Source organism: Dermacentor albipictus, chromosome 4, assembly GCF_038994185.2.
Source record: "Dermacentor albipictus isolate Rhodes 1998 colony chromosome 4, USDA_Dalb.pri_finalv2, whole genome shotgun sequence".
Classification (NCBI taxonomy): domain Eukaryota; kingdom Metazoa; phylum Arthropoda; class Arachnida; order Ixodida; family Ixodidae; genus Dermacentor; species Dermacentor albipictus.
This window is the reverse complement of record NC_091824.1, coordinates 16,909,477-16,927,806: the sequence shown is the minus strand read 5'-3', so window position 1 is coordinate 16,927,806 and position 18,330 is coordinate 16,909,477. Positions and strand designations below refer to the sequence as shown.

The 18,330-nt window shown below is 51.1% G+C and overlaps 1 protein-coding gene across 1 annotated transcript; it reads left to right on the top strand.

Moving 5' to 3' along the window:
• The first annotated feature begins 15,594 nt into the window (after positions 1 to 15,594).
• LOC139059498 (uncharacterized) lies at positions 15,595 to 17,907 on the top strand. Its single transcript, XM_070537922.1, has one exon. It carries the CDS (start codon positions 15,595 to 15,597, stop codon positions 17,905 to 17,907), a length of 2,313 nt encoding a protein of 770 aa, XP_070394023.1.
• Positions 17,908 to 18,330: the final 423 nt, after the last annotated feature.

Genomic DNA, 18,330 nt, shown 5'->3' with positions numbered 1-18,330 from the left:
TGCACAGTGGCACCACATCATCCAAGTTTTAACCATTCAAAAAGGTAATCTCCTTATCTAACACGTCGACCGAAAGGGCACTAACAGGCGTATCACTATTCCGACAGATAGCCTGAGCTTCACTAATCTCTCGCATATCTTTATCTTTGTGCTTCGCAAGAACATGGCAGGACTCGTACGCCGGCGCACAGCCGCATTCCTGACAGTGAGCAGACAAATGACCGTATTCCTTATTTCTCACGTGTAGACTATGTTCTCGTAGCCGGTCAGTAAGACACCTTCCTTTCTGTCCGATGTATTTTTCCCACAGGACAGCGGAAGCTGCTAAACAACAGCTTCTACGCAACCAACTGGTGCTTTACGATGATCCGTAGAACATCCGACAACTGGCCTGTGGTACGGGTCCGTTAACCGACCTATTTACGAGAGTTTTCCTGGCACTGAAGAGAACCCTTTTTTGTCCACACGGCTAACCATTTTCTTAAGACTTATAGGGGTATTACTCAAGTTCGCGCGTGCGCACCTGACCCTTCTCTGGATCGCACAGCGCCGGCAGAGCGGCAGTCGCTCGCGAGCACATTCGCATTAGCCCTAACAGTCAGAGCTGTGACCCCTAAGCCGCGGTTCGCAGTGAGTTGCGACTACGGCGGGTTCAGGCCAGGGGGACAGGGTGAGTCTCGACTTAAGGTGCTTATTCACCTTAAGATACAAGTACCAACTGGACAACAACAGCAAACACAAATGCAAAACCACAGCGGCGGAGCGTTCCGCGCGTCTGAGGCGAAATAAACCGCACAATGTTGGAACCACAAAATAGGCTGGTGAGAGTTCAGCTGTGGATCCGCGCTCGGGCCCTGGGGCGGTCACTCGCTCACGAAAGCCGAGCGCAGCAGGGGGACTGCGTGCGGTTGTCTCACCGGCTGAATTGAGATGCGGCCACTCGCAAGTTCCTCAGTCGAAAGACAAAGATGCACCGGGAGAAAAGCGCTTCTCCCCGAGCAGCGGAGAGGGAGTCTCCCCGATTCCAAGAAAGAAAAAGGAGGGAACGGGGTGCCTTGGCTTCGGTGTCGCGGCCAGGCGCGAAGAGCAGCGGGAGCGGCGAACGTGCCCGCTCCCCACTACCCTTCGCGAGCGAGCACATGATTATCGCATGATAAGCGCGTGGCCGCACCGGAGATATCGGGATGCGCGTGCGATCCCACAGACTATGTGTCCTTCAATAGAGATAAGGCACTACCGCTACCTTCAATCCGCGTTCCGTCTGTTAATATGCCGCGTCCCGAGTTATACTGTCTGAACCGCATTCTTTAGCACCCCATCTACGACCGAAACCTGCACTGACGGCGGAAACTGCTGATGATAACCTTCCCGACTGATCCATAAGACTTGCATAAATCTTATGGTGGCAAGACTTTCTTAGAGCATTTCCAAAGCACAAATCGTATGCTCCTCTTGACGAGCTTCGAGTGGGCGGACCGATACAGCAACAGGGTCTTATTAGCCCTGGGTTTACTCCCAACACGTGTGTCGTTCCGTGAACTCGAGCTGAATATCTAGGAAACGTAGCACGTTATCAGTGGGCTCTTCAAACGTGAGAGTAAGTGGGCTAAGGCCTGCAGAAAAACTTTGTAAAGCTTCCCTACTGCAGAACGTGTATCTAGTTCGAAAAGGACTAGATGGTCATCAACGTACCGGACAACTTTAACCACCCTATGCTCCGAGAAGGCACGCGACAGGTTTTGGTTATGGTGGGCTAAAAAAAAATAGTCACTTAGTATAAGCGCAAAACATGAACCGATGCGGACACCCTGCTTTTGAATCAATGCTTCGTCGTTCCATGCTGCATACGTCGAGTGAAGGTAGTGACGAAGCATATCTAAAAAGCCCTGAACAGATAAACCGGCTGAATATTGAAATGCAACCACGCCATACTCGTCGATGCATTCTTCTACGCATGCTATTAACTTCTTTTGAGCCAATGAATTGTACAAGTTCTTTATGTCAAAGGAGCAAGCTTTTGTCAGAATTTTCTTTCGTGAAATCCACGATTTCTTCGGAGCTCTCAACCAAGAATGAGTCGTCAATAATAAGAATTCTGAGTTTTTCTTGCTAGAAAAGAACAAACTTTTTTGCCATGACCCTGTTTCTCAAACTTTTACACCTAATGGGCACTCGGATTTGTGCGTCTTTGCACTAAACATAATTCGAAGGCAGCCCGACTTGTCGGTTTCACGAAGCAACTGACTACGGTCTGCCTTCTTGCAAAGAGTCTTTGTTTCTAGCTTGATCTTTCTAAGAGAAATATCACGACACTGCTCGAACACAGAGGTAATCGCAGAGCAGGCTTTCTTATTAAAATCACCTTCCTTGAGAACAACAAAGCCATATTCCTTGTCGGTAGGCAAAACGCACAGTCGGTTCTGCATCAAAAACGAAGTTGCGCGTGTGACCGGTACACGTAAGACAATGGGTTTGTTGTGCGAGACCACATCGACCCCTTCAGAGATACATCGGTTCACTTTACCTTGTGGGGCGCACTTTGAAATCCTTCGCACGATGCTGTTGTACCATTACCACCAGCCCGGATTCCGAATCTACAAGATGCAGAATTTATCCTGCGAGCGCCCTTTGGACAAACCCGGGGCTGCGCCGAAAGGGACAGCGCCCTAATTCTCCCTTGACAAGTCAAGATGCTGAGCCGTCAGGCAGCGGAGTCCTGCGGAGAAGTATCGGCGAGCGACATGTCCAAACGTGCAACCAAGTTCCAGACAGCCCGGCGCCGTACCTCCCTTTGCCTGGAGGTCACCGCGCCCGCCAACTTTGAACCGGGGGACCAGCGCGGTCGCTGGTTGGACCTCTCGGACGACCGTCGAGTGCTGGCTTTGTATTGGGCCGTTTGAGTGACAATGGTCTCTCGTTAAGGGATAAGAAAAGAGCAGATTGGGTGAGGGAACAAACGCGATTTAATGACATCTTAGTTGAAATCAAGAAAAAGAAATGGGCATGGGCAGGACATGTAATGAGGAGGGAGGATAACCGATGGTCATTAAGGGTTACGGACTGGATCCCAAGGGAAGGGAAGCGTAGCAGGGGGCGGCAGAAAGTTAGGTGGGCGGATGAGATTAAGAAGTTTGCAGGGACTGCATAGCCACAATTAGTACATGACTGGGGTTGTTGGAGAAGTATGGGAGAGGCCTTTGCCCTGCAGTGGGCGTAACCAGGCTGATGATGATGATGATGGTCTCTCGGGGCATTATAAGGCCCGACGCGCCACCTGGGACCGCCGGGAGCAGAGTGCCGCCCTCGAGTGGAGTGAGATGTGTCACGCGTTTTCGCCGGACGTCGCCGAGCGGGAACAGTCGCGTTTGCTGTGCGCTCTCGGCCGCAGTGCCGATCCGATCTTGTCCTGTATAGTGACCTGTATATAGTGTATAAAATCCCTTTCGTTATTCTCACCGACGCCTGACTCGGAGTCTACCAACGCTCTGTCACGAAATGGGTGACGAGCGCTACGGCACCACCTCAAAGTCGTAACAGTGGTGGCAGCGGTGTAAAGTCGTAACAGTGGATGGCAGCTACGGGATTGACCGGCATCGGCTACCTCGGCGCGGTGAGTGCCTGAAGTTTACCTCAAACACCAGACTTTCTCTGACACAGGTTATAGTAGCTTAGGGAAGGATTTGGTGTTGCATTGTGTTGCACCTTGTGTGGTGTTGCACCTTGTGTGTTTCAAGCCTAGTGAGAGTGTTTTGAAAACCAGGGGATGCTGAGGGGGTAAACGGGGCAGTGTGTGAAATACTTGCATGTGTCTTACTAGTAGTGTTATAGTAGCGTACGGCAGGTATATTCAAAAAGGGCAAACAGCAGGAGGACAGTGTGAACGATGGAGAAGTACAAGGTCAAGGAACTTCTCCAAATTTGTGAGGAGTTGGGCATTGAGTTGGGCTCAACCAAAAGAAAGAATGCGATCCTTGAGGTCATGAGGACTGGGGACGTAACGGCTGAGGAAGCCGAAGAGGCCTGGGCGGATATCGATGGACGTCGGGAGCGGCAGGCAGAAAAGGAACGTCGCGAGGAGGAAAGGAAAGAAAGGAACGTCGCGAGGAAGAAAGGGAGGAAAGGAGAGAGAGTCGTGAGCACGAGCTTAAAATGATAGAGTTGGAGACCCGAAATAGCTCGCCGGCACCTAGACTCACTTCTAACGTTCCAAGAATACGCGATCAACTTCCACCCTTTGTCGTCGGAGAGGATATGGCCAAATACCTCGTGAAAATTTGAGCACGTGTGCGAACGGAATAGCATTGAGCGATCCCTCTGGGCACTGAATCTGTTAGCCTTGCTTCCTGGGGAGGCATCAGACGTAATAACTTGCTTATCGAAAAAGGCGTTTGAGAGCTACAGTGATGTGAAGGAAGCGCTACTGCGGAAGTACAAACTGTCGCCCGAAGCTTTCCGGCAGAGGTTCCGGTATGCAAAAAAAGGGTAGGGAGTCGAATGTTGACTTCGCGTTTCGTCTAAAAGCCGACCTGGTGGAATGGCTGAAGGGCGAAGAGGTTTACGACGACCGCGACAAAATCGTCGAATGCATCGCGTTCGAGCAGTTCTACCGTTGCATTGATGAGGAGGTCAGGCTCTGGCTGCAAGATAGGCTAAAGGAGGTTAAGCTAAACAAGGCAGCAGAGTTAGCGGAAGAGTATTACACCCGCCGCAGCTTGCACAGCAAGGCAGTGCGCGTAGAAAAGGCAGATAGCAGAGATGGGTTTTCCGGGAGGCCCGACGAACGGAAGCAAAACACGCGTCGCGAGTATCGGGAAGACGAGTCCCTTAACAAAGAAACTGTAAGGGGAAGGACAGAATGCATCTCAGAATGATAGCGATGGTCCCACACAGCGAAACGATACGACGCGTTCTTTTGAAAAACGGAAACCGTTAACCTGCTACAATTGCAAAAAGGAAGGGCACATCGCTGCGAACTGCGAAAAGAAAATTGTTTTTGCAACAATACAGGAAACTGACAAAAAACACACGACTATTGGAGCCATATGTGCAGGAAATTAAGGTAAACGGTAAGAAGTGCCTTGCACTTCGGGTCTCTGCAGCAACTATGGACGTTGGCCACCCGTCTTTCGTGTCCTCGAGTGATTTTACGGGAGAGTGCGCAAGGATACGGCAAGTGGCCGAGGAAGAGAGTGTCTGTTTACCGATCGCAACGGTTATCATTGAAGGAGAGTTTGAGAAACTTAACACAGGATCCGCTATGTCTGCCGTCCTCCCGGAGCACTTTCCCTACCTCTTCTCAAATAGCTCGGAGCAGCTGCTGAAGGATCAGGGCAAAATCATTCTTTGCCGACGTGGCGTACATGGCCCTCAGGCGATCCAAAGCGCGCCCGCTGTCGAGGGAACTTGACTTTGCGTCGGTGAGCGAAAGGCGGTGCGGCACACGGACCGATCAAGGTAACTTGAGTGGCGAGCAAGCACGGGAGAGGCAGAGCTCGGAGGCTGGCCTGGGCGAGCGTGTCCTGGAAGTGAGTGGGATTGACACGTGCAGTGCTAGCCATGATATGGACGCGACGCCACAGTTAGGTGACGCGGGCTCCACACTCGCTCCGGTTCCCGCCAGCTGGCAGGAGCAGGCTGCAGTTGAAAAGGGAAACTGATTCGCGAGCAACAGGAAGACTGTTCACTAGCCGATCTGAGGAAGAGCGTCAAACTGGGAGTGAAACAAAAGAGGGTTTCATTTTACGAGGAATCTGGTTTATTGTACCGCCGCTACACGAATAAGCAGGGTCGCAAATTTAAGCAGCTTCTGATTCCTCGAAAATATCATCGGGAAAAAAAGGAATGACCTCATTTGCTTCCTCAGTAGTATGTTTTCGGTCCAAGTGATTTCAAGGGGACCATTCTATTTGTCATTATTATTGCTGATTATTAATTGTTCCTGATATTTTGGTGTGTTGTTAATTTGAAAACTGGTTGTTTGAGCCTTGTGTACCAGATCGTACACCTGCCTCTTGTTGTAGCGGGAGCAAAAAAGAGGGATAGCAATTTAGTTAGGTTGATCTGGATTATGGCCTTGTCTGGTGTTTGACGGGAGACAGAGGGCACTTATTCGTGTTGGGTGTTGCCCTTTTCCGGTCGGTTTTGCAAGCTGCACAACGACCAACCGGGACCAGTGGCGAGAAGCAAGGGCTTAGGAACGACCCGAGCGGAGCTGGTCGAGGTGCCTTGACGACAACGCGGTGAGCAAAGCTCCTGTCCTGGCGAGTCGGACCTGGGCACGTGAAGTTACCTGGCGTCCAGACGCTGGACGTGAACTTGGACGAGCCTGACGAACGTGCCCGCCTGGTATCCGAGCCACGTGGAGGCAGCTCGTCTTCCCGGCGCCTTATCTGATGGCGGGGATGCTGTTGTGCCATTACCACCAGGCCGGATTCCGAATCTACAAGATGCAGAATTGATCCTGCGAGCGCCCTTTGGACAAACCCGGGGCTGCGCCGAAAGGGACAGCGCTCTAATTCTCCCTTGACAAGTCAAGATGCTGAGCCGTCAGGCAGCGGAGTCCTGCGGAGAAGTATCGGCGAGCGACATGTCCAAACTTGCAACCAAGTGCCAGACAGCCCGGCGCCGTACCTCCCTTTGCCTGGAGGTCACCGCGCCCGCCAACTTTGAACCGGGGGGGGGGGGGGGGACAGCGCGGTCGCTGGTTGGACCTCTCGGACGACCGTCGAGTGCTGGCTTTATATTGGGCCGTTTGAGTGACAATGGTTTCTCGGGGCATTATAAGGCCTGACGCGCCGCCTGGAAAACCGGATCCGCCGACCCACCGGGAGCAGAGTGCCGCTCTCGAGTGGAGTGTGTGTCACGCGTTTTCGCCGGACGTCGCCGTGCGGGAACAGTCGCGTTTGCTGTGCACTCTAGGCCCCAGTGCCGATCCGATCTTGTCCTGCATAATGACCTGTATATAGTGTATAAAATCCCTTTCGTTATTCTCACCGACGCCTGGCTCGGAGTCTTCGCTACCAACGCTCTGTCACGAAACGGGTGACGTGCGCTACGGGACCACCTCAAGGTCGTAATAGTGGTGGCAGTGGTGCAAAGTCGTAACAATGCTCAGAAGTTCTGACGCGCTCAACCTTGGTTCTACAGCGAACTTGGGACCAAATTCAAGAACACTTTCAACGTAGTCTGGAAGACTAACCTCGCCGAAGGTTCTGACGCCACAAGGTCCTGTGTGTCTCTTTTTGAGATGCTGGCGCGTAGGCAGAGTAAGGTTCTCTGCCACAGGAATTCCAATTAAATGTCCCAACTTTACAAATTATGCATTTTTGTGCAGATACAAGGCATTAGACTTTTCGCGTGACAAACAGATTTTACTAGGGCACTAGCCAAAAAGATGGTTACACATTAAAAACCAATAATTTGTTTGTTTGTTTGTTTGTTTGTTTGTTTTTTAATGCAAAAAACAGTTTATTTCCTTTCTATGCCACAATTTCATTTCAGGGACATGTTTGCGTTATAGGTGCATCTCATGCTACAAGGTACAAAAGTTCCCTTTTTTACGTAACACGACATGCGCCAGCATCTAGTTATGTTGTCCAAGGAATAAAAATCCGATTATAAAAGCGATGACTTAACAAATGTGCGACCCATTGCTAAGTCTTAGGAAGTAAAAACAGAAAATATTTGAAGAGCACTCCTAAAAAAAACCAAAACCGAAACCAATCTTAAGTTTTGTGTTTCGGCCATCTGGTCGGAGACTGTCGATTTAAGTCATACGTGACTTAAAAAAACAAAATCACGCAGCACGGTACCGAACCACTGCCCACATGACGCGGAAGGATAGGTGCGAGCGATTAAACAACTTGGCCATGGCTCAACGCGTCCGCAGGGATACGCTAGGGTTTTTTAAAGATACCACGTGAATTTGCAGGACTGTCCAAAAACGGCTTTTGGGAACAATAGTGTAAATAGCAATCAATCGAAAGCCGAGTCTCCAGGCTACATACGCTGTAGCAGCTATCACGATAACAATCAAAGTTTTATCACAGCGACTCCGGACCCACGACACACTGATGCACCGAAATATTCAGCAACTCAGGCCATGCGATCAGCGTCGTCGGCAGCAATGGGAAAGAGATAACGGCAGCTAGCATCTTAACAAGAGAAACAGATACGTCAGATGAAAGAGTAGTAGGCCTGGCCATCTCAGCCTGGGTAGAGGGAGCAATAATACTCATTCACAAGGAGGTTGCCGGAATTTACGGAAAGCAAGATTCGCCAGGCAAGCCGTACGAGTCATTACAGAAACATGAAAGAAGCACCTGCCAGATATACATATCGTTCGGACTCCGGGGCATGAGTCCTTCCGGTGGAATGAGGCAGCCGATGCCTCCACCTGAGCTCACGTTCACCGGGCTTTCTAACAGGACACGCCAAGAAGGATGGGTGAAGAACCGCAGAAATTCACCGACGATTATGATACTTCCTAACGCGAAATTTGAGTGCAACTCTACACTTGTTTTCATTTCGCGATATGTTGACTGGCCCGGACAACCTGTCTCGCGGGTAACGTGGCAAAGGGAGCGAAGTGTGGCACGACTGTCCCGCTAGTGAGAGGCAGCACGTGGGTAACGCTGGGCGCGATTCACAGCACTGGCCTCTGAACGACCTCCGCTCATGCAGCGCTTTGCTTCCTTACATGGTATCGGCAGACGCGCTCGCTGCATGCTTTATCGATGGCGTCATCGGTGAATAGACGACGGCGCGCTGCTCTGGCGCCACCTCGTACCGACCGTCACCACAGAACACGTCTTGCGCGGCATTACGCTTTTAAAGCGAAAGCTTTACTGGCCGCGAACTTGCGATTTCGCCGTAGCCGTGCTCCGTGGAGGCACATGACGTCACACCGCGTTCCTCGTCGTTGCGTTCGCCTCCGCTCGCTTCTGCAGCTGCGTCGCATACCTGACCACACGTCGGAGGATTGAAAAGGAGAGCTCGCCTGCGCCGCAACCACAGTTGAGGCGGCAGTACGGACGGCGACAATTCTGATAAGTAGGAGTAGGCCTGGAATCGACATCGGAACGAGATGAAGAGGAAACGAATCGCCCAGGAAACAGACGAACAGCGCTCCGAATAACTGGCTAAACGCCGAAACATAGCTAGATGACCAAACTAACCTGGACTTGCAATCAAGATTAACCAAGGCTAACCATGCTATGCCTTAGCTTTCGCTACGTATATCCTGGCATAGCCGAGCTTACCCACTGCCAATTTTCTTCTCACGCTTTCGCCGACGCTCTTCCTTCGCTCGTCCTCACGCTCTCTTTGCTATCACCGCCTAAATTTAATTCCCCGCTACAGTCCGCATTCGCTCTTTCATCCTTCGCTGTGCTCGTTCACTCGGTTACGCCGAGGACGCCGACGCTCAACGCAGGAAGAGGCGCCTAAGAACTGCGCTCTAAAAATAAACCGGCATTCTGCAACACTGTAGACTATACAGAAGAACTTACCCGCCATTTCACCCCAGTCTAGCTAGGGAAGAGACGATAACCTCCAGGAAATTGCAAACCAACAGCGACGTCCAGGGTATCCTCAGCATTCATACTTCTGCATGCACTGTGATGACACAACATTGCACTGCAGACACCCAAACGCTAACCGGATAGAAGTGTAAGGCCAAGCTACCACACCCGGACCCGAAGAGACAGCGCAGACTGATCGAACGGGCAGAAGAGATGGCCATGGCACGTGGCTACCTGGATTAAGGAGACCGTCCACCTAGGAAGCAGAACGCACTTGCTCAAAGTAAGACTTTATTCTCTCTCATTCTCTCTTTACCGCTGTGTATGTACAAAGGGCCTAGGAAAACCACCTGAGTGGGGCACAGAATCGGCTAAATTGGTCTCTAGAAGTGTGAGGATTCTGCGAATCTTTGTTGTTGTTGTTGTTGTCCTAAGCGGCCGTGGCACATACCCACAGTGGGGGATTGGCCAAGAATCCGGTGGTTCAATTAGGTGCATAAAAACAATAATGATAACAAGGGAGTTAACAATTTGAGCGTTGGAGTTTAAAAGTAAACGTTTTGTGTTTAGAGAAAAAAGGAAATAATCAGGTGAAAACTGGGTATAAAATGATAATAATAATAAAAATAATAATAATTAATAATAGAGAAGAAATAAAAGAAAGCTATGGTTGGGAGGGAGAACGATCACTCTAACATGGAAATCGATTGGTTTCAATGAGGTAATTTTGGATCGCCAAGCGAACATTTCTGTGGCTGAACCCAATAATGGAGGCTCCAAAAGATAAGACCACAGGCACTGATAAAGTTTTACCAATAGAGCGAAGCGGGATTTCGAGTAGTCGTTTTCTTATAATAGAACAACGTCTGCAAGACAACAAGAAATGGTGTATTGTCTCCGCTTCGCCACAGAGTGAGCATAATGGTGAGGGGACCAGACCAGACCTGTGGAGATAGAAGTTCAGTGCAGGTATACGACAGCGCAGCCTTGTGATGGACACTTCAATTTTCGGTGTTCGGCAAAAATCTCTGTTTCAAGGGATGTCCATAATCCACAGAGTTATTAATTGCGGAGCCTGATACTGTCTGAATAACGACACTCCTGCGAAATCTAGCAGCAGTAACATAAGCAGTCAAAGGGCAGCAAGGGAGAATCGGGCCACTTATCGATGCCTTGGCTAGAGAGTTTGCAATTTAACTTATGATTAGTCCTTTATGGCCAGGCACCCAAATCAAACGCACGCTTCTCAAGTACCCAGGTACCAATGAATGAAATGTCCTCATCACGCGAGAATCCCTAGAAGCAGTAAGGGATGAGCACAATGATAACGAATCAGTGACTATCACGGCTGACGTAATTGATGGTCCTAATTTGCGTAATGCCAGCACCACGGCCATGAATTCGGGTAAAAAAATTGGTATGAAATCTGGCAGCCGAAGAGAAAATGTCAAATCGAGAATCGGGGAAAATATTCCTACACCTGACTTTTCTTCGCATTGTGAAGCATCATTAGCAATTACAACGTTTGTTTGAATGTTTTTTTTTTCAGATAATATTGTAATATACCGTCTAGAATACGGTGTGGAAGTAATTTTGCATTATTAGGAAAAATGTCATCGAATTGAATATCCGTTGCAACAGCTCTGTCGGGAATAGGATGTACATCGCATATGCGCACGCCCAAAGAGTCAAGTAATTTTTGCACGAATATGATTTGCGGAGTATGTAGTTGCGGCCAGATGACACCGAAAAACAATGCTGGTTGTGAAATAAATATTGCTTGGGGTGACGCAGCAGTGATTCATAAATCCTTAAGAACGTCTGCACCGTCAAAAGCCGGAACCTGCACGAAAATGGAGGAACACGGGACTCTAGGTAAAGAATAGAATTTGCAACAAATTTAGGAAGACCTAAACACAAATGTAATGCTTCTCTTTCTAAGAGGGTTAGAGGACGGGACATGTAGGCTGGAGCTCCAGAGAAGAGCGCACAACCGAATTCTAATACAGGGCGAACTTACACACGATATATCATTAGGAGTGTATCTCTTCTCAATCCTATTCGACGACTGCTCAGCCTACACAATTTGCCAATTGCGCGGGTACCTTTTCCAGTCACATGATCTATATGTGAGCGCCAGTTGAGAGAGGTGTTATAAATAATTCCGAGGTATTTAACAGATTCCACCTGTGGCATGTCTTACAGGTGGTAAGACAAAGAAATGTGCACTATGTCACGTATCGGAAAAACGAGAACAGCACATTTGCTGGCATTGAGTGTGAAGTGACTAGTATCTAACCACCTCTCCAGAACATAAAGGTAAGTTTGCAGTCGTCGGTATAGCGTGTGGATGTCGTTTGCAGATGCAAAAAACGCAATATCGTCTCCATAAACATAAGTAGTTATTTCCTGATGACAAGGTAGTGTGCTCATCAGAATATTAAAAAGCACCGGGGAACGGACTCAGCCTTGCGGTACGCCTCTCGTTTGTTTATACACCGAAAGAAACACCGCTTTGGTAGTAATAGAATTATCTTTCACCTAAGAATTACTGAATCCACGCTACTATATACCCAGGAAGACCACAGGAAGTTAACCGATTGATCAATACAGTGTGCTCCAGAGTGTCGTATGCTTTAGCGATATCGAGCGTCACTAAGGCAGCGTATTGCTTATGACGTCGAGCGAGTTGTATTCGGCTTTCTAAGTCGACGTGGGCATGCCAGATGGAGCAGCCGGCCCTGAAACCAATCTGACAGGGACTAAGAATGTAATCATCATTATTAAATTTCATGATACGACGGTGAAGAAGCCTCAATTAATTTTACTACGTTTGATGTAAGCGCAATGGGCCTAATGTTCTCCAATACATACCTTCCTTCTTGTTTCTTAAGCATCAATATTACTTTGGCGAGCTTCCAGTGCAACGGAATCCAAGCATATTTAATTGAATAATTCACCAGGTCTAAAAGAATGTTAGGCGATTCCTGTAACAATATTTTTAACATTGCATTTGTGACACCATCAGGGCCAGGGGCTGAATTCGGTAAACATAGTGCAATCTCATTTAGTTCAGCTAAGGAAATTGGAGTAAAGCCATCCCAAGGATCTAATGTAGAATGAATAGCCGGAAGCCTGGCCGTAAATCGATTTTCTAAGCCTTAGGCAATTTCTTCTAGGGAGGCGCTCAGTTCCTGAGGGGTCAAAACAATTGAGTCTAATCTCAAGGGTTTTGGTAGCACCTTCCTAGCACGAAGGAATGCAAAAAAGCACGCTTATTTTTTGAATTAGATAATCCTAATGTCTAATATTGTATTCCTCTTTGTCTCGATTAACAGTACGCCTAAATACACCAGCGTAAAACTGATAATTTTTCCAATTTGCCGGGCACTGATTATACAGAAGCATTTTCCAAGCGGCCCTTCTTTTTCTATAGTCCCGCGTACACTCATTATTTCACCAACGACAAGCGGTGCCTTTAGCCGAAGGGATGACAAATTCACTTTGCTTCCGGGAATCCTCTAGAACTGAGCAAATGGTTGAAGCGATTTCCTTATCATTGGCATTGGCAAGTTTCGAAACGGCAGAACGCAAGAAAGTCTTAAATTTCGTATGATCCACAAATGTGCATGCCTGGTATTCTAAAGATGTTTTTGGACAATTCATTTCAAATGACACACGAAGATGATCACTGTTGGTTGCTGAGTCAACCGCTACCCACGACAAAACTTTGATGCCAGCGCTACAAAATGTTAAATCCAACACTGAACGAAAGGGTCCTCTAGCAAACGTTACTTGTCCTCTGTTCTCACATGAAAGGTGACTATCAATGGCCCACTCCCAAAGTCGCTTACCACACAATTCTGTTTTTAGCCTAAACGACACGTGATGCGAATTAAAATCCCTTACAAATAATATTTTTCTAAAGGCAGCCCCAGCCCTATCAAGTTGACGTGTACTTTGCACACCGGTGGGGAAATAAGCATTTATAATTGAAAATCGATGGTATCATGGGAGACATAAATCTATGGCCAAAATTTCGCAGTCGCAGTCCATGATTTGAAAAGAAATTTTTGCCTTGCGACAAATTTTACTGGAAACAAGTATTATTAATCCTCCACCTCGAGAGTCTCGATCTAATCGGAAAGACCGAAAACCTTTTAAATGAAAGTTTTTCTCTGGTGGAAGCCAAGTTTCTTGAAGTAAGATATCTGGATTGAATTGAATAGGTAGGCAAGATAAATCTGTTAAAGCTGAAAATATAGAACGACAGTTCCACTGCAGCACTTTCAACTGTCCAATGGTGTTGAACGCACAGTAGCGGCAACTGCCACCTTTAGAATACTTTCTGTAAGCACAGGAGATGGTTGACTGTTTTTTTATTTTGGTTTCATAGTTTTTGAGATCGAGGACCCCATACGTTTGGGAGCTCGAGTGTCAAGTTCCATATCTACAGTGTCTGAATAAGAAGGATCATCCTCGCGTGGTTGTACTAACGAAGTAGTGTGTGTGGAATGTTCCGCAACAGTGGAAGGCGTCTCTACCTCGTTGCTAGGCATTCGAGGTGTGGCGTTAGATACTGGGGACTGCATTGGTGTCTTAGTGGTCTGATTATTTGCACCATTTGACTTGAAATGATTTGCGCTAAGCAATCAGAGAGACTGGATATCAATTTATCCATAGCTTTAGCCATTGCTTTTTCCACAGCAGAGTCAATTGCTTCTGAGAGATTAAGATCCATGCTTGGAGTGTTGCGCGCTGTAACACCAGAGTATCCGAAGGCCTTGTCTTTGATAACTGAAATTGCATCTCTTCGGGAGCAGCGACGGCGATCAATTATTTCAAGAATTTTTTATTTCTTGAGCGCGAGCTGAGCAGTTCGAATTGTCTGCTGAGTGTTCTCCCCCACAGAGGCAGCACTTTTGAGATTGAGTAGAGCATTCACTTGGAGAATGACCATCCCCACAGGTGTGCCAACGCAAGCTAGACTTGCATCCTCCTGCGCTGTGCCCGAATCTCCAACAATTATGACACTGAATTGGACGTGACCCAAGAGGCTCTACACGGAACACAAGAGACCACACCTTTATTTCAGATGCACCTGTCGTGCCCACAAACGTTGCAATTACAGATTCTGTCGGAACCCTCTCGTTGTTTGCCAGTCGATTGCAACGGTAGATAGCAATGACGCCTGCTGCGGAAAGCTTGTCCAGGGTTTCAGTAGGACTTAATCGGGAGTCTACGCCCCGTACAAGACCCTTGGTGCACGCAAGGTGCGGCGGAATGAAAGCACTCACCGGGGTGGAAGCGAATGAAGTGCATTTCAAGAGGTCTTCAACACAGGTCTGGTCTGGTGAACGACACACTATACATCCCCGTCCGAACGCTCGCACATCAGTGATGGTCTGGAAGTGGTTGGACGTGGCCTTAAGTGCCTTCTGGACAGCCTGTGGATTCGTGATCCTGATGGACCCTCCATTGGTAGGCGCAAGTGCCACTAGGAATGGTGCTGACGCCACTGCGAAAAAATAAATCTATGGGCAATTCATTAGGTTGCAGGGATGCTGACCAGGCGGATCGCGCCTGGCCAGGAGAACTGGTGGACATCAGCTCAAGACGGCTGACGCAAGGAATGCCAATCAACCAGAAACTAAAATAAGGTTATTGAGACACCTGAAACCACCTGATGCTCAGCCAAAACACCACTGCAGGTCAACGAAACGGTCGCTCTGTCGAGGCCAGAAGGAACAAAGGAACCAGGAACGCAGCCCCGCGTGCTTCTTCAGTTCATTTGGGCAGATGATGATTGCGCACATCTTTAGCACGCCACTCAGCTTTTTTCAGTAGGTGCTCTATTGAACCGCGCTCTTGTTGTACCTCATTATTTTTCTCAGAAAGCGTGCTCTTTCTGCGTCGGTTGCTTCCGCCGACCGATTCTGTAGCCGATCGGGTATGTCCTAAAAAATGTATCGCCATCCCCCCGCCACGTCCCCCGCTTGTGGGTATGTGTTGTAGTCTAAAGCTCATCGGCATCATTTCGTTCGTCGTTTTGTGCCCCTCGTGGGTATGTGCCATGTCCGAAGTAATCAACATCCCTTCTTTCGCGAGCATCGAGAAATGCGGTGCAGCCTGGCCTCTAATGGAGGACGACCTGAGCCGGAGCAGGGAGCTGCGGCTACGCCTGTGCGCCCTCTGCGTTGCGCTCAGCGACGATCCCGTGGGCAAGCTGACGCGTCCGCACCATGCGAGTCCCGAGCAGCTGCGCGACTACATGCGTCGCTTATTCGCAGACGTGTTCGAAGCGTACGGCGGAGAGGCGATCGTCCGCCAGCGGGTAGAAGCGCTCGCCCCACCGCCGCTGCAACTGGCCGTCCAGGTGGTTCAGGCCGACGGGCTGCGCGAGCCGTGCGACACGTACGTGAGCGCCCGACTGCTACCGGCCGGGGCCACTGTCCGGTCGACGGTGCGTTGCAACACGGCTGCGCCGCGCTGGGACGAGGAGCTCGTTCTGGACACGCAGCGCGAATGGCGACAAGCGAGGCTGAGTGTCGAGCTGTGGCGCCGACGCGGTTGCTGGCGGCCCCGGCTGTTGGGCGCGACGACGCAACCGCTGGCCGAGCTTCCCTGTACGGCAGTCGAGCGCTGGGAACCACTGGGAGTTGCCGGGCGGCTGCAGCTGCGGCTCGAGTTGCGCGGCGCGCCGGAATCCGAGGAAGAGGCTCGGCAAGACCACCTGATGCTCACGCGGCTCTTCCTGGCTGACGCCGTGTCTCACGCGGACGATCCGCTGCAGTGGCTTTGCTGGGAGGACTGCCTGGGCAGCGAACCCCTCACCCTACTACGCCAGCACGCCCTGCGGTGGGGTGTGGCGGCCGTCGACGAGGCTGGCTGCCGACTCCTGGCGGCCGCGGCTGTGCGCGACTCTCACGGCCGGCTGAGCTACCGCGTGCTGCAGGCGCTGCTTCAAGGTGCGCCGGCACCGGACGCCGCGGTGAGCGCGGTCGAGACGCAGGTGCGCGCACTTCTGGGCCGGCTGCACGACGACTTCTGCTTGCGCGACGGCCGCCAGGCGCACGACTTGCTCGGCGTGTTGTCGTGCTGCAGCCTGTGCGAAGCGCTTAGCCAGCGGCCGGTGAACGTGGCCGCACGCGAGGAGGTGCGCAAGAGCGCACGGCGCTGGCACCTGCAGCTTGCCGCGCTGGCAGTACGCGACGTGGCCGAGCTGGGTCGTCTGCTGCTGCTGCTCGGCCAGTTCCACGGTGCCGCCGACGCTGTGTTCAGCCGCGCCTGGAAGCAGTCGTACACCGAGATCACTGCGCGCGAGCTGGACTCGCTGCTCGACGCGCACGTGCGACCACGCGTGGTGGCCCTGTGCGCGCCCGCACTGTCCGCCAAGGGTGCTGATCGTGAGCGACTCGTGCAGCGCTCGCTCGAGGCGTTCCGGCTGCTGCGCACGTTCGTGGGCGCCGTGTCGGCTCAGCTTCCCGCACAGCGGCCGCCGCTCGCCATAGACGCGTACGTGCAGTGGTTCGGCGCGCCGCTCGTGCTGGAGTGGTTCGAGAGCGCGCAGAGGCCTCTGCTGGCTTCCATCCCGGCCGCCGTGGAGGCGGACAGCCTGGTACCGGGCGCCTGTTCCTCGGCCAAGCGCGTGGCCGACGCCATCGAGCAGCGCCTTGTGTGCCTTTGGACCAGCCTAGACTGGCCGCAGCCCGAAGTGGCACGTCGCTTCGCGCTGCTCGTGTCTGCATGCGCCACCCTCTTCGCTCAGAGCACCGAGCGCCGCGCACGCCGTCAACGGTTCTACGCTACCGCGACTGGTGGCGTGTCGACGCGCTTGTGCGTTGCACTAGGCAACGTGCAGGCACTGGTGGCGAGCCTAGCACTGGCACAGCGCAGCATTTTGCGCTGCTTTCACACGCGCCCCGAATGCGACGACGCGCTTGCCGACGTGTGCACGCCCGTTCAGCGTGCAGCCGAGTCGCTGGCCACGTGTGCGCTTCGGCTGGGCGATGCACTGTTGGTGCGTGTCCAGCCAGAGCTTGACCGACTGCTCGCGGCCGCCGTGAACTGCGCTGCCCCCGAGGCGCAAGAGCGCGCGCTGATAGCGCTTGCGGCGCACCTGGACACCTGCCTGGTGGCGCTGCGGGCACACCTCGAGCCGGCTGCGTTCCTCAACGCGCTCCTGCACCTCTGGCGCGGACTGTTGCTCAGTGCCAGTCGGCTGGAGCGCACTCGCCGCCGCAAGGCCGAGCGTGCTTTGGCGTTGCTCGATGCACTGCGCCGGCTGCGCAAGATGATGCACGGTGCAGGCCTGCCTACGCAGCAGATCGACTGCGCCCCGTACCGAGACCTGGAGCGCCGGCTGCTGAGCGCTGTTGCGTCATGAGCACCGAGCGTGGACGTAAAGCGGTGTCGTCAGCGGCGCCATTGAACATGAAGGGCACAGCGGTGTAGATATCGATGTCTGATATGTTGATAAAGCAAAAAAAAAAAAGACGGGGTGTAGACGCGGAGGTTTGATACAACATACATGGCCATATTCTGCGCACCGAGTTTATCTATAGGCTGTTGCCTGACGAGCACTTCCGAGGGCGAAACCAAAGTATGCATCCCGTTGGTAACGCTGTACTTTGCAGTTACGAAGCCGGGAAAAGTGCAGTTGAGAGCAAACGCGGAGCAGATTGCCGTTTCATCATCGTCGTATCTAGGCGCCAAGCAATGTGAAAAACGAAAAGAAAGAGAAGGACAATGGCGCTAAGATGCGTTTCATTTCTCGAAGTTTTCGAACTCCGTTGCGTACAAGAAAGTT

Bases quoted from the DNA above. Each gene is read 5' to 3' on its own strand.
- LOC139059498 (XM_070537922.1), top strand. From the start codon at position 15,595: ATGTCCGAAGTAATCAACATCCCTTCTTTCGCGAGCATCGAGAAATGC.